The sequence below is a fragment of the Apium graveolens genome, chromosome 8 (genome assembly GCF_009905375.1).
Source record: "Apium graveolens cultivar Ventura chromosome 8, ASM990537v1, whole genome shotgun sequence".
NCBI lineage: Eukaryota > Viridiplantae > Streptophyta > Magnoliopsida > Apiales > Apiaceae > Apium > Apium graveolens.
This window is the reverse complement of record NC_133654.1, coordinates 245,435,185-245,450,998: the sequence shown is the minus strand read 5'-3', so window position 1 is coordinate 245,450,998 and position 15,814 is coordinate 245,435,185. Positions and strand designations below refer to the sequence as shown.

Sequence of the window (15,814 nt, the reverse complement as noted above, 5' to 3'; positions counted from 1 at the left end):
GAAAATATTTTCCTTTAGATTTAGTTCATTTAAGAATACCAAAAACAATTTACCTAGAAATTATACATATATTTCGAGAGTATATTAATTCGAGAGTATATTTATACACAAATATTGAGTTCATTTTTTTATAATCCAATTTATTAGCATCCAATAATTTAGCAGTAGTGTACAAGTTAATATCTTATTGTTTTAATAAAGTAACGGCTTATTGTTTTAGTAACTCCTTTTTTTTCTTTACCTTGAAAAGAAAGAGATTAGTTAAAAGAGAGGAACATCTCCAACTTATAGGAGGCCAGATAAGTAGAATTGCATGCTTTTACTAACCAGTCATTAATACTGCTTATATCTAGAAAATACTTAAACCACCGGGAAAGAGTACGTACTACTCCAACTAGCTACTAGACCATTACTATAAAATCCCGGGGATCAAAAGCTAGCTACATACAAAGGAATCACAGGCTTAATATTCACATTAGAAAAAGAACATTAACAATGTGTTTCTGAGCAGCCAACTTTACAGTTCGTTTTGGATGCTCCCTTGATTCAGTGAGATTATCTGCAATAGTTTTTTCTGCGAGCACACCGTTTACATTCGAGATAAAGCACCTTTGCTAGCTAGCCAGAATTTCAATTGCTTTGCCTGAGAGTAAACCATTTTAGGATGCTGGCTTATCTACTTCAATCATCCAGAAGATTAATAATCTTCCTCTGCAGGTACATAACACTGTTCACTCAATATATAATTGCATGCACTGTCTACATAAAAATTGAAATAAAATTTGTTTGAAATTTTTGCAGATTTTTTTTAGGCACCCAAGTGCCAATGGAACCCCAGCAAGATACTCGTAACGCTCCAAATGATGAGCCGAGAGTACAACCGGCCGGTAACAATGAGCGTGACGGTACTAATTATAATAGTACTAAATATAAATGTATTTGTTATATATTGCATATTTTTTTACTTCCTTTACTATTTATATATAGAGGACTAGTCGCTTTGTATTTTTTCCTAGTATCTAAACGTAAAGCGGTAATTATAATTTGTATTTCGTTAATTGTCATTATACCCGCGGTCACTATATATTTTGTTTTACATAATCATCATCCAAAAAATCCCGTAAAAGTTCAAATGTCTAATGTGACTGCGTCCCAGTTTGATGTTGGAATGGATCATATTTCGTATAATTTAAGATTTTTTATTAATATATATAATACGTATAAGTCTAAAAATTTAAAAATTAAGTCTAATTATACTCTTTCGAGCTACCAAGAAATAATCGGTTTCAAAAATATTAGTCCTATATTTTTGAACAGTTCTACGTCTCAAAATATAACATTCGGTTTATTTAAGAATAAACTATATTTTAAACCCGAACGTTATACTCCTTCTAAATATATATATTTGTATTTGCTTATTAAATTAGACGTCACAGCTCAGTCAACTTCGCCACCTTACAAGGTTTCCACTTATTCTCTTAAAGTGGGATGCGGTATCTTCTTCAGCAAAGAAGAAAGGGAATTTATCTTACACCGAAGAAGTTGCAAGATACAGTGAAGAAAAAGTTGTACAAAAACGCAGTGTGGTGTGGGTTCAGTGAGTTTGTGTATCATATAATGTATGTTTCGCATGTAATAATACATAAGTTTCTGTATTTCCTTTTTTTTTGTAATAAATTATTTATTTAGTCTTGGATTTTAGATAACTGTTAATTTTATTTTTGTAATTATTTATGTGCACGCTATTACGTTGGTGTAAACTCAAACAATTAGAATCGGTCTTAGGTGTACTTTGTCCATTCCTATTAAATGTCCCTTTTAACCAAAATTTTGATATTTATAAAAATTTATAGAAAACAGAACACAAAAACCTCAAAAACTCAAATCATTAAGCCTTAGCAAGAATTACGCACTTACAAAACGGGGCATTAGAGAAATAGGCCATGATTAATTATTCACCTCAAGGCCCAAGTTTAATACGATCCACATCCACTTCACGAAACTATTCACGCATTATTTTTCCGTGTTTACTACTATAAACTGACATCAGGCTTTTAGATATGAGTTGGTCTTGTTAAAATATAAAAGGATATCTGGATAGGCGGAGGTCTATCAGTTTATCTAATATCTATGCCTAACAAACAAATCCGTGAGTTCGGCTCAATTTGTTAAAGTTAAAAATTTAATTAATATTTTTTTTGAATAAAAAGATAAGGAAGTTCAAATTCAATTAAATATAATTATTCAAACTAGTATCAGGTCCAATTTCATTATTTCGATATTCGGCTACATTTGTATAAAATAATTTAAAATTTGAATTTAGGAATAGTTTTTTATTGATACTCGACTAATTCGTAAGTTATTTATATATTTTTTATTACATATATCATATATTAAATATATAAAACATTATTCTAGATATATAATACTTTACAAAGTAAAGATACTTTAGTTTTTGTACACCATGATTTGAGTATGTTTGTTTTGAATTACTATAAATAAATTTGAATTCTAATATATAAATCAAGCGGTTGGGTAGATTAGAATTAATTATCAAATAATATACCAGTATTCATATTCCAAATCCGAGTCTGAGTTGAATACGAACGGAATGTGAAAATTTAAATTAGAATTAAATTGGGACAGATAATTATAAAATCTCCGGTTGATTTTACCCCAACTATCTTCGTTACTTCCTCTGTCAACTCCATTACTTGCTTTGCATCTTAAAGCCTGTTAGGCTCAAAATATAAGAAGCTTCGATTAGCCTGAATGCTCAATGATCCAGAGATAGTGAAATATCTTACGAGAATTACTCTGCAAATGAAACTTAGAGGTCGTTTGGTATACGTATATTTATGTAGGAATTCTAAATTCCTAGAAATTAATTATTTATAGTGTTGTTTGGTTGGCTGTAATATGGGAAATATAAATAACCCTGGAAATTGAAATATCCCCACAATTCAGGAAGTGGCTTCCCGACTCCCCCATGGTTAGTGACACTTCCCTTATCCAATAACCCATAAAATTACAAAATTATCCCACAAAATGAAAGAAGAAGCGCGGGTAATCACATTAACAAAAGGCCGGACTGATTTTCAGTTATATACACATCTATACATCTGTATATATTTCCCAACTTTCTTGACTATCATCTTCTCTAACTGTTATATCTGGAAGAAGAACTAACAGGAGGTATATAATTTTTATTCTTCTTCTTGTTATTTAGATGTGGTAATTACAAGTACTTATAGTGAAATTGAATTTTAAATTTATTTTATTGAAGATTTGCAATGATTTTTTTATCGATTCAGATTAGTGTATTCAATCGTTTCTGATTTTTGTAAATTGTTTGTGGTATTATTTAGAAGTTTATGCAACTAATTGAATTCATTATTTTCTTGTGTGAAACTTGTGCATATCATACAGTTATGGCGCGCGCACCTTTGAGTAATCGAAAAAAAATCCTGACTTCGTGTATTGTGATATATAGACATATCATGATTATGCCTGTGGAAATAATATCTGAGTTGGTGAATCTAATTGCTCTTACAAATATTAATATTCCTAAATCTATAACCTACATTTTTGACAATTCTATCCAAGAAAGATTGTATGCCAGACATTTAAATCTTAGGCCAATGATTGAAAACAGTGATATAGCTTGTTTAGATAACCTAAGAATGGATAGAGCTTGTTTTTATAAGTTATGCGAGATGCTTAGAGATATCGGGGGACTGTGTGGGAACAAAAATTCGAGTTTAGAGGAAGTAGTTGCAATATTTGTGTACATACTTTCTCATGATACAAAAAATCGAAGAGCTCAGTTGCATTTTAGAAGAAGCGGTGAGACTGTTTCTAGACATTTTAATTATGTACTCCGGGCTATTCTTAAATGCCATAATCTGTTGTTGAAAAAGCCTCAGCCAGTAACCGAAAATTGTCAAGACGAGAGATGGATGTGGTTTCAGGTAATATAAATTTTTTAAAGCTTTTAGATTCTTTTATTACTTTTGCAAATTTGCATAATGTCTATTAATGAAAAATTTATATTTATAGAATTGTTTAGGTGCTTTGGATGGAACACACATTAAAGTTCGAGTTGGTGACAAAGATAAAGTTAGATTTATGAATAGAAAAGGAGAACTAACCACCAATGTACTGGCAGCCTGCACACGTGACATGCAATTTACATATGTCTTACCAGGATGGGAAAGTTCAACACATGATAATAGGGTATTACGTGACACACTTTCTAGAAAGAAGTCTCTTAAGGTCCCTCAAGGTAACATTAATTTTGGAGGTTTTTTTACAATTATAAGAAAAAATTCTAAATTTATTATTAAATGATTAAAATTTTTTTGCACTTTTTTTATAGGAACTTACTACTTGTGTGATGCTGGATATATGAATTGTGCTGGGTTTTTAACTCCATTTAAAGGTGAACGATATCACTTGAGTGTGTGGAAGGATGGTACTCAACCAACATCGGCTCTAGAATATTTTTAACATGAAGCATTCTCAAGCTAGAAACGTTATCGAGAGATCTTTTGTATTGCTTAATATGCGGTGGGGGATCCTAAGAAATACTACTTGGTACTCTAGGAAGACCATTGGTAGAATTATTCTGGCTTGTGCATTGTTGCATAATTTCATTCGTTCAAACATGGCTCTTGATCCTATGGAGCATTTACTTGGAGATGACATTGAAGATTTAGAAGGAAACAACATTGAGGTTATGGAATGGACTGGTTTTAGGAATAATTTAGCAAATGAAATGTACGAGGCACACCTGCAAACACGACATTCCTAGACTTAAAGAAAATTGTTTAACTAGCATCGACAACTATCCTCAGCCATTTAGTAGTGTTTACTATTTCTTTTATTAGTTTCTCTAATTTAATTATTTTTGTTGGATTAATGATTTTATAATTTCTTTGCTTGGATTGATATTTATTCCATTATTGTACTACTTATCTGACTTGTTAAGGATTTAATAAATTTGCACATTTCATTTTATTACTGTTAATTATATTTTTATTGTATTGCTACTATTATATTGTTACATTTTATTTTCCAATTTGAAGTCATGTTCCATGTCTGCATTATAATAATTTTTATGTAATTTTTAATAAAATATGCAACGACCTCAAGGAAGCAATAAGCAAGCTGCAAATGAAAGCAACTCAACCAGAAAATGTTCTAGGTGGACACCTGCTGAGGATCGTGCGCTTATCACCGCAATCAATGATCTTCTAGAAATGGGTGGTTGTAAAGCAGACAATGGTCAATTCAAAAATGGTACCTGGGCCAAAGTGGAGGCTATTATGTTACGGAAACTACCAGGTTGTGACAAAAAAGCCAAACCTCATATCGAGTCCAGAGTAAAACTCTTGAGAAGACATTATGATGCCATTGCAGAGATGTTAAGTCCAAATGCTAGTGGTTTTGGATGGAACGATGAAGGAAAGTTTGTGACATGTCCACAATCAGTTTGAGATGACTGGGTGAAGGTAATTATCTTATTTAAAGTCTCATTCTTAGTGTCATATTTTTGTTGGTATATATGTTGATCCCTGAGTAACAAATTTCAATAGTTGCAGTAGTTTAGAACTATCACTCAATCATTTCAGACCAAAATATGGATCTGATGACATAGAGTACAACACATGTTTCTTATAATGCTCTTGATGATAAATGATAAATATTTTTTACCTGCACCTTCTCAGTGATTACCTCATGTGCATCTGTAAGTGTTATTTAGGAACAACTAGTTTATACATCTGAAATTAAAAAAATGTCTAGGTGCACTTAGTTTTTTGACCTTAATGATATTTTAACAATTCTAAATTTATTGAATGCATGATTACATTTATATTTTGGGGGATTATAAAAAATTGAAGTTTAACATATGATGGTTATTTTCATTAACTAAATCCTTTTAACCAGGCACCCAATATTGTGATTTTGTGTGCAAAATGTACCTAGTAGGGCATCTATTAAGTGTATTTAGTGAAGATATAATAAATAAATAAGTAAATAACATAAAGATAATAATACAGAGCCAGAGCTTGATAAAGATGCTAAGCACCAATATTGCTGCATTTGCACTACTAAGCTAGTTTTTATATTTTCCCATTTTACTCTATGTTAAATATTTTGTCATTAACTAAATTATCTTATAGACTTGTGATAGGTGTAACACCCCCAGATCCGGGGTCGGGGATCCGGGTCGTCACGGTCTTTCTTTCCACAATATCACTTCACTTAATTAATAATAAATAACCTTATGCTGTGACCCCACACTAACACACACCACAACCCGTTATAGTCTCAGAGATGAAATTTAAATAAGTACAAGTCTTTGAATCCACAATTTAAAAGTTATTACAACCCAAAATGATTACTTGATAAATTTACAGTTAATTGCCATTATCTGCCACAAGTTATAATTATACATAATTGATTCTCAAAAGTAGATGGTCTGATCTACAATAGATCTACCTCTGCAGCTATAGCAGCTACAACATCAACGGGAAGACGAGGGACGCTTCCCAGGCGCTTGCGCTGGGTCTGCTGGAGTCTGGCCATCTTTCCTAACTGTTGTTGTGTGATGAAGAAATAAAGCAAGGGTGAGCAGCAAGCCCACCAAAATAATATGTATAATGATTAATAGTATATGAGCCTTCTCATAGTACTCATGAAAGTCTTGGTTAAAAGAAATGAACCAAGTTTGATATCTTAATGCGATGAAGTCGCAAAATATTCAGTATATATACATATATACTTTTCAAAATCTTGGAAGTCCTCTTCCATCCATAATATACACAGAGTTCCAGTTTATAACTGTATACACAAAAAATATCGTTGCAAGGTGATCTCATATATCTAACCTTGTCTCAACGTTTTTCCGAAAATCTTTGTCATTCATAAGACAATCATTAACTAGATATAAGTTTAAAAGATGAAGTTACAAGATACCCCAAAATACTTATATCTTTCCCAAATACTACTTGAACTACCCCCGTTCAAGTTATAATCAGTTTCAAAGGTTCATCACATAGATGAGACTACAAGACAAGATTTGAATAGATTCAATCTTTGAATATCATTATAAATAATGAAGTTACGAGATACATCATTAAGACCCGATATATAAATATATTCATATATATCTCCCATACATTTCCTGAAAACCTCTGTCATGTAAAGTATGAACAGAGTTGCAATATCCAATGAATTTGGAAGGAAAAGAATTTTGGCATAAACCAGATATCTTGCTGATCAGGCAAAGATACCAATAAGTAACCTTTTCTACTAGTAGATGGATGAATCCCCCACCGGTCATCACCCTGGCCACATAAGGACCTTGTGCTGGACCGCCACCCGGCCTCTTACGCGTTGATGGACTGCCACCCAGCCACTTACACTTTGATAGACCGTACCCCGGCCTGTCGCTTATGCCGACTCAATTAGATGGGCTTACTTCCCGAACATTGGGCAAGTAATCAATTCATTTATCAAAACAGCAACCTTGTTGCGAATATAAAATACACCATAGAGCCGGATCCCTCAGGTTTTGAGCGAGTATTTAAATCCCCTTAAAAGGAAGATCTTAAATATAAAAATGAGTTTTGGGATCCGCTCTAACTTTTAAAAATCATTTTGAAGACTCGAAAACACTTTAAAGAGTGTTTGGAGTAAAACTGATTTAATGAAATAAATCAGTCCCGATATATTAGAAAATATCTGAATATTATTATTTAATTAATATTCTCATAAAGAATTATCTTTATAAAAATAATTGAAGTAGAAGTATTAAAACTTATACTTGAAATAAACATTAAATAACCAAAGATATACTTATATGAAAGTATTATCTTTATTTGAATAATCGAAAATAAGTTTGATTATTAACACTTTATTCTCTAATGAAATAAAGAATATATTTCAGTAATAAGCGGAGTCATAATACCTCGAATGAATATTATAAATAATATTCATTAAATAAAATAAAGGAGTCATACATCCTCAAATGAATATCCAAGTAATATTCAATAATAATATAAACTGAGTCATAAGCCCTCGAATGAATATTCAAATAATATTCAAATAATAAAATAAACTGAGTCATAAGCCCTCGAATGAATATTCAAATAATATTCAAATAATAAAATAAAGGTATCGAATAAACCTTATTCGATCCATAATTTTAAAAACTATATCCATATATATATATAAATAAATATATATATATATATAATATACTCGGGAACATCGACTCCCGATTTAGAAATATGTTCACCTTTTATCCCCTATACTAAGGGTATACGCAACTACTTGCTTATTTCTAGCATAGGTATTATGCAACTATAAGCATTGAAATCAACAGATAGATAACCAGATTACGAAACAGACATGCATATATACCATATTAGCATGCTCCAATATATCGCAAAATTTGCTAATAACAATCATGCAATATCACAAGATAATGCATATACATATATTTACATCACAACAACAGTATAGCGGGTAGAAAACTTGCCTGAGCGACTGGGGGTTACGAATGGCTCGGGACGAGTCTGGTAACCTATAAACAACAAGTAAGTTGGAATTAAACCAAAGTCACTTGTAAATCTATACTCTAACCAACTCAGACTCTAACGCTCGTTTTGCGCTTACTGATTCTCTTAAGTCACTCGAGTACCCTCGGCTCCACCATTTTTAATAATTTAACCTTTACGAGTTTTAAGGCGATTCCTTCGCGAGTCTTACCAACTGCCTAACACACTTACCATAAATGTTTCATGCATTAATTAACCCTTTTTGGTCTTTAACCTATGTTTCAAAGTAAGGCGAGGGAAAAAGTTTCGTTCGCGAAACGCCGTTACTTGAAACGGTCGTTTCTCCTAAACCGTGCATCGGAATCGAACGAACTACATATCAAAACGAAGCTCGTAACATGAGCTATCTAAACATGGCAGTGGTCATAATCTAGCAGGGGGTTCTTGGGTCCTAATGTTATGCACAAAAACAGTCCAAAGAAAATCGGACGTTACGACGGCTATGTTTACGCGATTACCAATGTTTAAACTACTCCAATTAACCACCAACCAACTCATAACCATCAATACAATAAAACTTCACCTAAACCATACCACATCAGTCCATAATCTCCAAGGTTTTCAACTCAAACAACCACAATCAAGACCTATGAACTATAATCTAGCTTCAATTACCAAAACACTTCCAAATCAAACCAAACTACTAATAATCACAATCCATGCTTCTCATTTCACAACACCAACCATTAAACTTACTAACAAATAAAGTAAAGGCTTGGGTTTGAAGTTTATACCTTCCTTGGGAGGTGTTAAGTTGCTAGGAAGCCTTAGGGAGCCTCCTACAAGCTTGATCTTTCCAAAGAAATCAAGAACACAAAGTTAGGCTTTGAAGTTTCTAAAAGTCCGAGTTAAAGAACTGTAAAAATGAGGGTCTTAACATGATTATTTGGACGAGACTTGTGAACAAGAGTTGTAGGCCATCTCAATACCTTTCCAATGAGCTATAGAACACAATATTTGAGTGAGAAATGAAGGAGATACAGCAGTTTTAGTGTTCCGGTTCTGTTTTGGCCGAGAGCATGAAGAACAATGCCTTGGTTTCTTTTTGATTTTGATGAAAATGATTTTACTTGGCTTGGTTGCTTTGTTTTTGTGTTTGATTTAGTCAATTACCTTATTGCCCTTGAATTTGTGTGGTTCTCATTCAACCACACCTCCTTCCTTCCCATGTCATGCTTGTGTCATCCTCATGATGTCATCCTCCCCTCCTTGTCCTCTTTCTATTGGTTGGATGACATCATCCCCACTAATCCCCTTGATTAACTTCCTAATCGTTTGCCTAATGACCGCTGATCTGTTATACGGTTCGCTTAACTTTTGTTTTCGTTTATCGTTTGAGGGATCATACCCGGGATCTTATTACTTAGGTTCCCTTAACCTTTCTCAATATATTGTATTCCTTTTATGATCCTCTCTTATAATCCTTTAATTTAAATTCTTTTTATCATGTTACCTTATACTCAATTCTTTCCGTATCTATTGGATTTCCGGGAAAAATCAAAGTGTTTGGATTTGGATTCTGACGATCTTTACATACACTTATATCCCATATAAAGTACTAATAAAATCTCAGAATATCCATATCAGAACCCCTACATAGTGTGGCATGAAAAGTTTTCTCATTTAGCAAAAACACTATTCATAAGGGTTTCAAAAATTTCCCAAAAATTGGGGTTATTACAATAGGGATAAATAAATCCTGATTGTGTAATTAAATATTACATTAATTATACATGATTTGGGCTGCTAGGCCCAATAAGGAGATGTATGGCATTCTTACCAAAAAGGTTAACACAGTGATCAGACCTGATGGACCAGATCAGGCCTGATGGAACAAAGAAGGCATAAAAACCCTGAATATTAATTAATTTTGTAATTAATTAATAAGGGAAAAATCAGCTATTGAGAAGAGTCCCGATAAGGACATAGATCCTTGCAGATTAGCCTCAAAGGGACCTAGAAGGATAAGGAATCAGTTTCCTACTATTTAGGACTCCAAAGTCCATTCTAATTCTGAGACTTGGCTACCAAGTCTCCTATACCAAGTCTAATTCAAGGACTCCCACATCTATATAAGGGGCCTCACCCCGTAGATCAGAACTACGTTTTTTGGCTTGATTCTCTAATTCACAGAGATACGTAGGCATCTCGTAAAGGCAGAGTTAAGCTACGAAACACGAGAGCAACCATTAAAGGCCTTGAGCACACGTTCCTTAGTAATAAATACAACAATTATATATATATATATTAGTTTTTAATCAATAACATTTGGCGCCGTCTGTGGGAAACAATAATAACCATGGCGAGAACACGGAGAACAGTTAGAGCCCTTGGAGGAGGAACACCAACGGGGACAACCCAAGTGATTTCTTCAACTGTGGAGGTGCCTCCTCACTCAACCTATGCAACCACGCAAGGAGAATCCCAGATAGGGGCAACTGAACCTTAGCAACAAGGGACGATCCCCTCGGCTACTCAAGGTACAAATCCTCAAGTTCAACAAGTACATGCACTTGTCAATTCTCGACCCGTCGGGTATGAATATTCAACTGTTGTTACTACTAACCCCCCTTATGGGATGCCCTTTTACCCTGAGGTTGGAGGAAGCGGACATGCTGGATGAAGTGAAGCACGAGGGCGATCACCCCCATACATACGAGGTTTGGCTCCTATCCCTGAGGATCAGGAATTTTCTGGTCCTTACACTGAGAGAGACTCCAAATCTTCGGATGATGAAGTGGCCCCAAGAAGGAGACGTGCTGGCAAAGAGCCGATGGTTGATGGTAGCCAACACCCTCAAAGCACCCAAGGGATGAATCCCCAAGAAGTGCAGGAAAGAATCAAGGCTCACGAGGCTGAGATTCAAAGGCCTAGGCGCGACCTGGAGGCACACCAGACCACCAGACCCCCAACACCTCCTAGGGGGAGAAATCCTCCACCTATCATAGACCTGGATGGTCCAGTGCAGAGAAGGACTGTTGTCCCAAAGGTTGATCCAAGCAATCTTCTTCCCCTTGGAGATCCTGATGATCTTACTCCACCCTTCACTGAAGATATAATGAATGCCCATATCTCAAGGAAGTTCAAGATGCCAACTATAAAAGCATATGACAGCACGGGAGATCCTGCTAATCATGTTAGAACATTCTCTAATGCACTGCTGTTACAGCCCGTGAATGATGCTATTAAGTGTCGGGCCTTTTCTCAAACCCTGTCGGGTATGGCTCAAAGGTGGTATAGTCGCTTGCCCCCAAACTCTATTGGGTCGTTCAGAGAATTAAGTCAGGCTTTTATTAAGCAATTCATTAGTGGGAGAGTTCATGAAAAAAGTTCAGCATCTCTTATGAGCATTGTGCAGGGAACAAAGGAATTCTTGAGAGATTACCTGAATCGTTTCACAAAGGAGGCTTTAAAAGTCCCAGACCTTGATGATAAGGTAGCCATGATAGCACTGCAACAAGGAACTAAGGATGAGTTTTTTAAGATGTCCTTGGCCAAACGTCCCCCTGAAAGCATGTTGCAGCTCCAGGATAGGGCAGGGAAGTATATAAAGGTGGAAAAAAGCATGCGGAAGACCGTATTGAGTAATGAGCCCAGTGGAGGCAAGAAGCGGAAAACTGACATGGAATATATTGCTAAGGACAAGTATCCTAGAACCGAGCAAAACTCTGATTCAACCCCCAAGAAGGGAGGACCTGGGCAAAAGTTCACTGAATACGCTAAGCTGAATGCTCCCAGAAGCCAGATCTTGATGGAGATCGAGAAAGATAGAGATATTCGTTGGCCTAAGCCTTTGAAGGCTGATCCTGCCAAGCTAGATAAGAGCAAGTATTAAAGATTTCACAAAGATGTTGGTCATGACACCGATGAGTGTAGGAAACTAAAAGATGAAATTGAGTTCCTCATTCGAAAAGGAAGATTGAACAAATACACTGGAGAAGGAGGGGATATAAATAACAATGGAATGAAGAACTTTGAAGATCGTAGGAGGGACCAAGACGATTAGGGGCGGAATCCCCAGCCTAGAGGACCGGTTATAAACACAATTTATGGAGGGCCATGACCTCGAGGGCCTGTGATAAACACAATCTTTGGAGGACCAATTGCTGCTGGATTGTCCAAAAACTCTAGAAAAGCATATACTAGATAGGTTATGCATATTGTCGGAGAAACCCCGAAGAGGGCCAGGACAGGATTAACAATGTCTTTTGATGATTCTGATCTGGAGGGTGTGAAATTTCCCCATGACGACCCGTTGGTCATAACCCCGATAATAGGGAACAGCCCGGTAAGAAGGGTCCTTGTGGATAATGGTGCTTCAGTGGATATTTTGCTTCATGACACCTTTTTAAGGATGGGATATAATGACTCCCAATTGACCCCAACCGACATGCCAATAAATGGATTCGCAGGAGTGGAATGCCCCGTAGAAGGAATAATCAAGTTGCCAACAACCATAGGACAGGAACCAAGGCAAGCAACTCAGATGTTGGACTTTGTGGTGGTGAAGGCTAGTTTGACCTACAACGCTATCATGGGAAGAACAGGGATACACGCCTTCAAGGCAGTCCCTTCTTCTTATCATCCAGTTATGAAATTCTGACTCGAGATGGGATTGGAGAAGAAAGAGGAGATCAAAAAATGGTTAGAAGCTGTTATGTGGCCTCTTTGAGGGCAGATGGAGTTGGGGGGCAGGTTCTTCCTATTGAAGATCTGGATATCCGAGAGAATGATGAGAAAAGGGGAAAGCCGGCAGAAGACTTGGTTTCAATCCCTTTGGCCCCCGAAGATCCTGGGAATGTGACTTTTATTGGAGCAACGCTCGAGGAGCCCCTTAGAGGGAATTGGTGAAATTTTTGCAAGAAAATAGTGATATTTTTGCATGGTCAGCAGCTAATATGCCAGGCATAGACCCGAAACTGATTACTCACAAGCTGAACGTGGACCCAAATTGGAAGACGGTAAAACAAAAGAAAAGAAGTTTTGCTCCAGAAAGGCAAGAAGCTATAAAACAGGAAGTGGAGAAGCTCTTGAAGGCTGGTTTCATTGAGGAGATTCAATTTCCAGAGTGGTTAGCAAACCCTGTAATGGTAAAGAAAGCTAATGGAAAATGGAGGATGTGTGTGGACTTCACTGATCTAAATGATGCATGTCCTAAGGACTGTTTTCCGTTACCAAGGATCGATACTTTGATAGACGCCACTGCTGGGCATGAAATGCTGAGCTTCATGGATGGATTTAGTGGATACAATCATATCAAGATGCACAAGGACAACATACCAAAGGTATCATTCATCACTGACTTTGGTGTTTATTGTTATCTTGTTATGGCATTTGGTCTCAAGAATGCAGGAGCCACCTATCAAAGGTTGGTAAATAAAATTTTTAAGGATCTTATTGGCAAGACTATGGAAGTTTATGTTGATGACATGTTAGTCAAGAGTCTAGTAAAGACTGATCATATAGCCCATTTAAGGGAAGCTTTTGAGGTCCTGGGGTACCACAAAATGATGTTAAATCCTACAAAGTGTGCATTTGGAGTAGGATCTGGAATTTTTTTGGGATTGATGGTCTCCAAGAGAGGGATCGAGGCTAACCCCGATAAAATAAAGGAAATCCTGGACATGGAACCACCAAAAACTATCAAGGATGTTCAAAAGCTCACAGGAAGGGTTGCTGCATTGGGACGATTCATCTCCAAGTCAGGAGACAAGTGCCTATCATTCTTCAAGTCACTAAAAAACATTAAGGACTTTGTATGGAGTGAGGAAAATTAGAAGGCTTTCGAAGAATTGAAGAAATATATGGTGCAGGCCCCGTTGTTGGCCAAACCAGTTTCGAATGAAGTTTTATTCTTGTACTTAGCTATTTCAGAGAGTGCCTTGAGCGCTATATTGGTTAAGGAGGAACTGAAAGTCCAGAAACCCGTATACTATGTCAGGAAAATTCTGTATGGTGCTGAGTTGAATTACTCAACTATTGAGAAATTTGCTCTAGCCTTGGTAATGGCTTTGAGAAAGCTGCGTCCTTACTTTCAGGCTCATCGGATTGAGGTGCTAACGAATTAACCCCTGAGAAATATCATTCACAGTCCCAAGGAAAGTGGGAGATTGATCAAGTGGGCAATAGAGTTGGGAGAGTTCGATCTCAAGTATAAGCCACGAACGGCAATAAAAGCCCAGGCACTGGATGACTTCGTGGTGGAATGTACCATACCTAACCAAAAAGTCGGGGGGAAGGAAGATAACATACCTCAAGACAAGGAAGTTGATAAGGGGGATAAAGAGAAGATTAATAAGGAAAAAGAATACTGGGTTCTCTATTTTGATGGAGCATCAAAAACGAATTCAAGTGGAGCAGGTTTGGTGTTACAAAGCCCTGATGGGTTCTTAATTGAGTATGCCATGAAGCTAGACTTCCCAACCACAAACAATGAGGCAGAATATGAAGCTCTGATAGCTGGTCTTGGCTTAGCAGGGACACTTAGAGTCAAGAACTTAAAAGTCTGTGGAGACTCGAAGTTGGTCATATCCCAGGTGAAGGGAGAGTTTGAGGCAAGGGATGAGATGATGGTTAAGTATGTCCGCCTAGTAAGGGCTGTGATGACCCAATTTGATGAATGCGATGTTGAGCACATTCCAAGGGAGGAAAATGCTAGGGCAGATGCGTTGTCAAAATTTGCTTCATCTGAGATGGAACAAAGTTCTGGAAGTGTATACTATCGCGTTTTGAAAACACGGAGCATTGATGTTAAGCTTGTGGCTCCTATAGGCCTGGGGACGTCATGGATTGATCCCATTAAAGCTCACATTCAAACCGGCTGGTTACCAAACGATGCTACTGGAGCGCCAAAATTGGCTGTTCGAGCACTAAGATACTCTTTGATAGATGGAATTTTGTATAAAAGATCTTTCGTGGTTCCCTACTTAAGATGTCTAAGGCCTGATGAGGCTCGCTTGGCTCTTGAAGAAGTACATGAAGGCATATGCGGTCAATACTTGGGGGGCAGGGCTTTGGCTCATAAGATAACCCGTTTAGATTTCTATTGGCCAGAAATGATGGATGATGCCAAAGAATATGTGAAAAAATGTGACCGTTGTCAGAAGCACGCGCCAGTTGTTAGACAACCCCCCGAGATGCTGACTTCTATCAACTCGCCCATCCCCTTTACTATGTGGGGAATGAAT

At 36.4% G+C, this 15,814-nt stretch overlaps 1 protein-coding gene and 1 long non-coding RNA gene across 2 annotated transcripts; both read left to right on the top strand.

The window, feature by feature from the left end:
* Window positions 1–304: 304 nt before the first annotated feature.
* LOC141678552 (uncharacterized) lies at window positions 305–1,659 on the top strand. The gene is made up of 2 exons (XR_012557792.1): window positions 305–717; window positions 802–1,659. It is a non-coding gene; the product is annotated as an uncharacterized LOC141678552 (long non-coding RNA).
* Window positions 1,660–4,182: 2,523 nt separating this feature from the next.
* Window positions 4,183–4,813, top strand: LOC141680542 (uncharacterized). Its single transcript, XM_074486739.1, has 3 exons — window positions 4,183–4,285; window positions 4,379–4,441; window positions 4,527–4,813. Exons 1-3 carry the CDS (start codon window positions 4,183–4,185, stop codon window positions 4,811–4,813), a joined length of 453 nt encoding a protein of 150 aa, XP_074342840.1.
* The last annotated feature ends 11,001 nt before the right edge of the window (window positions 4,814–15,814 follow it).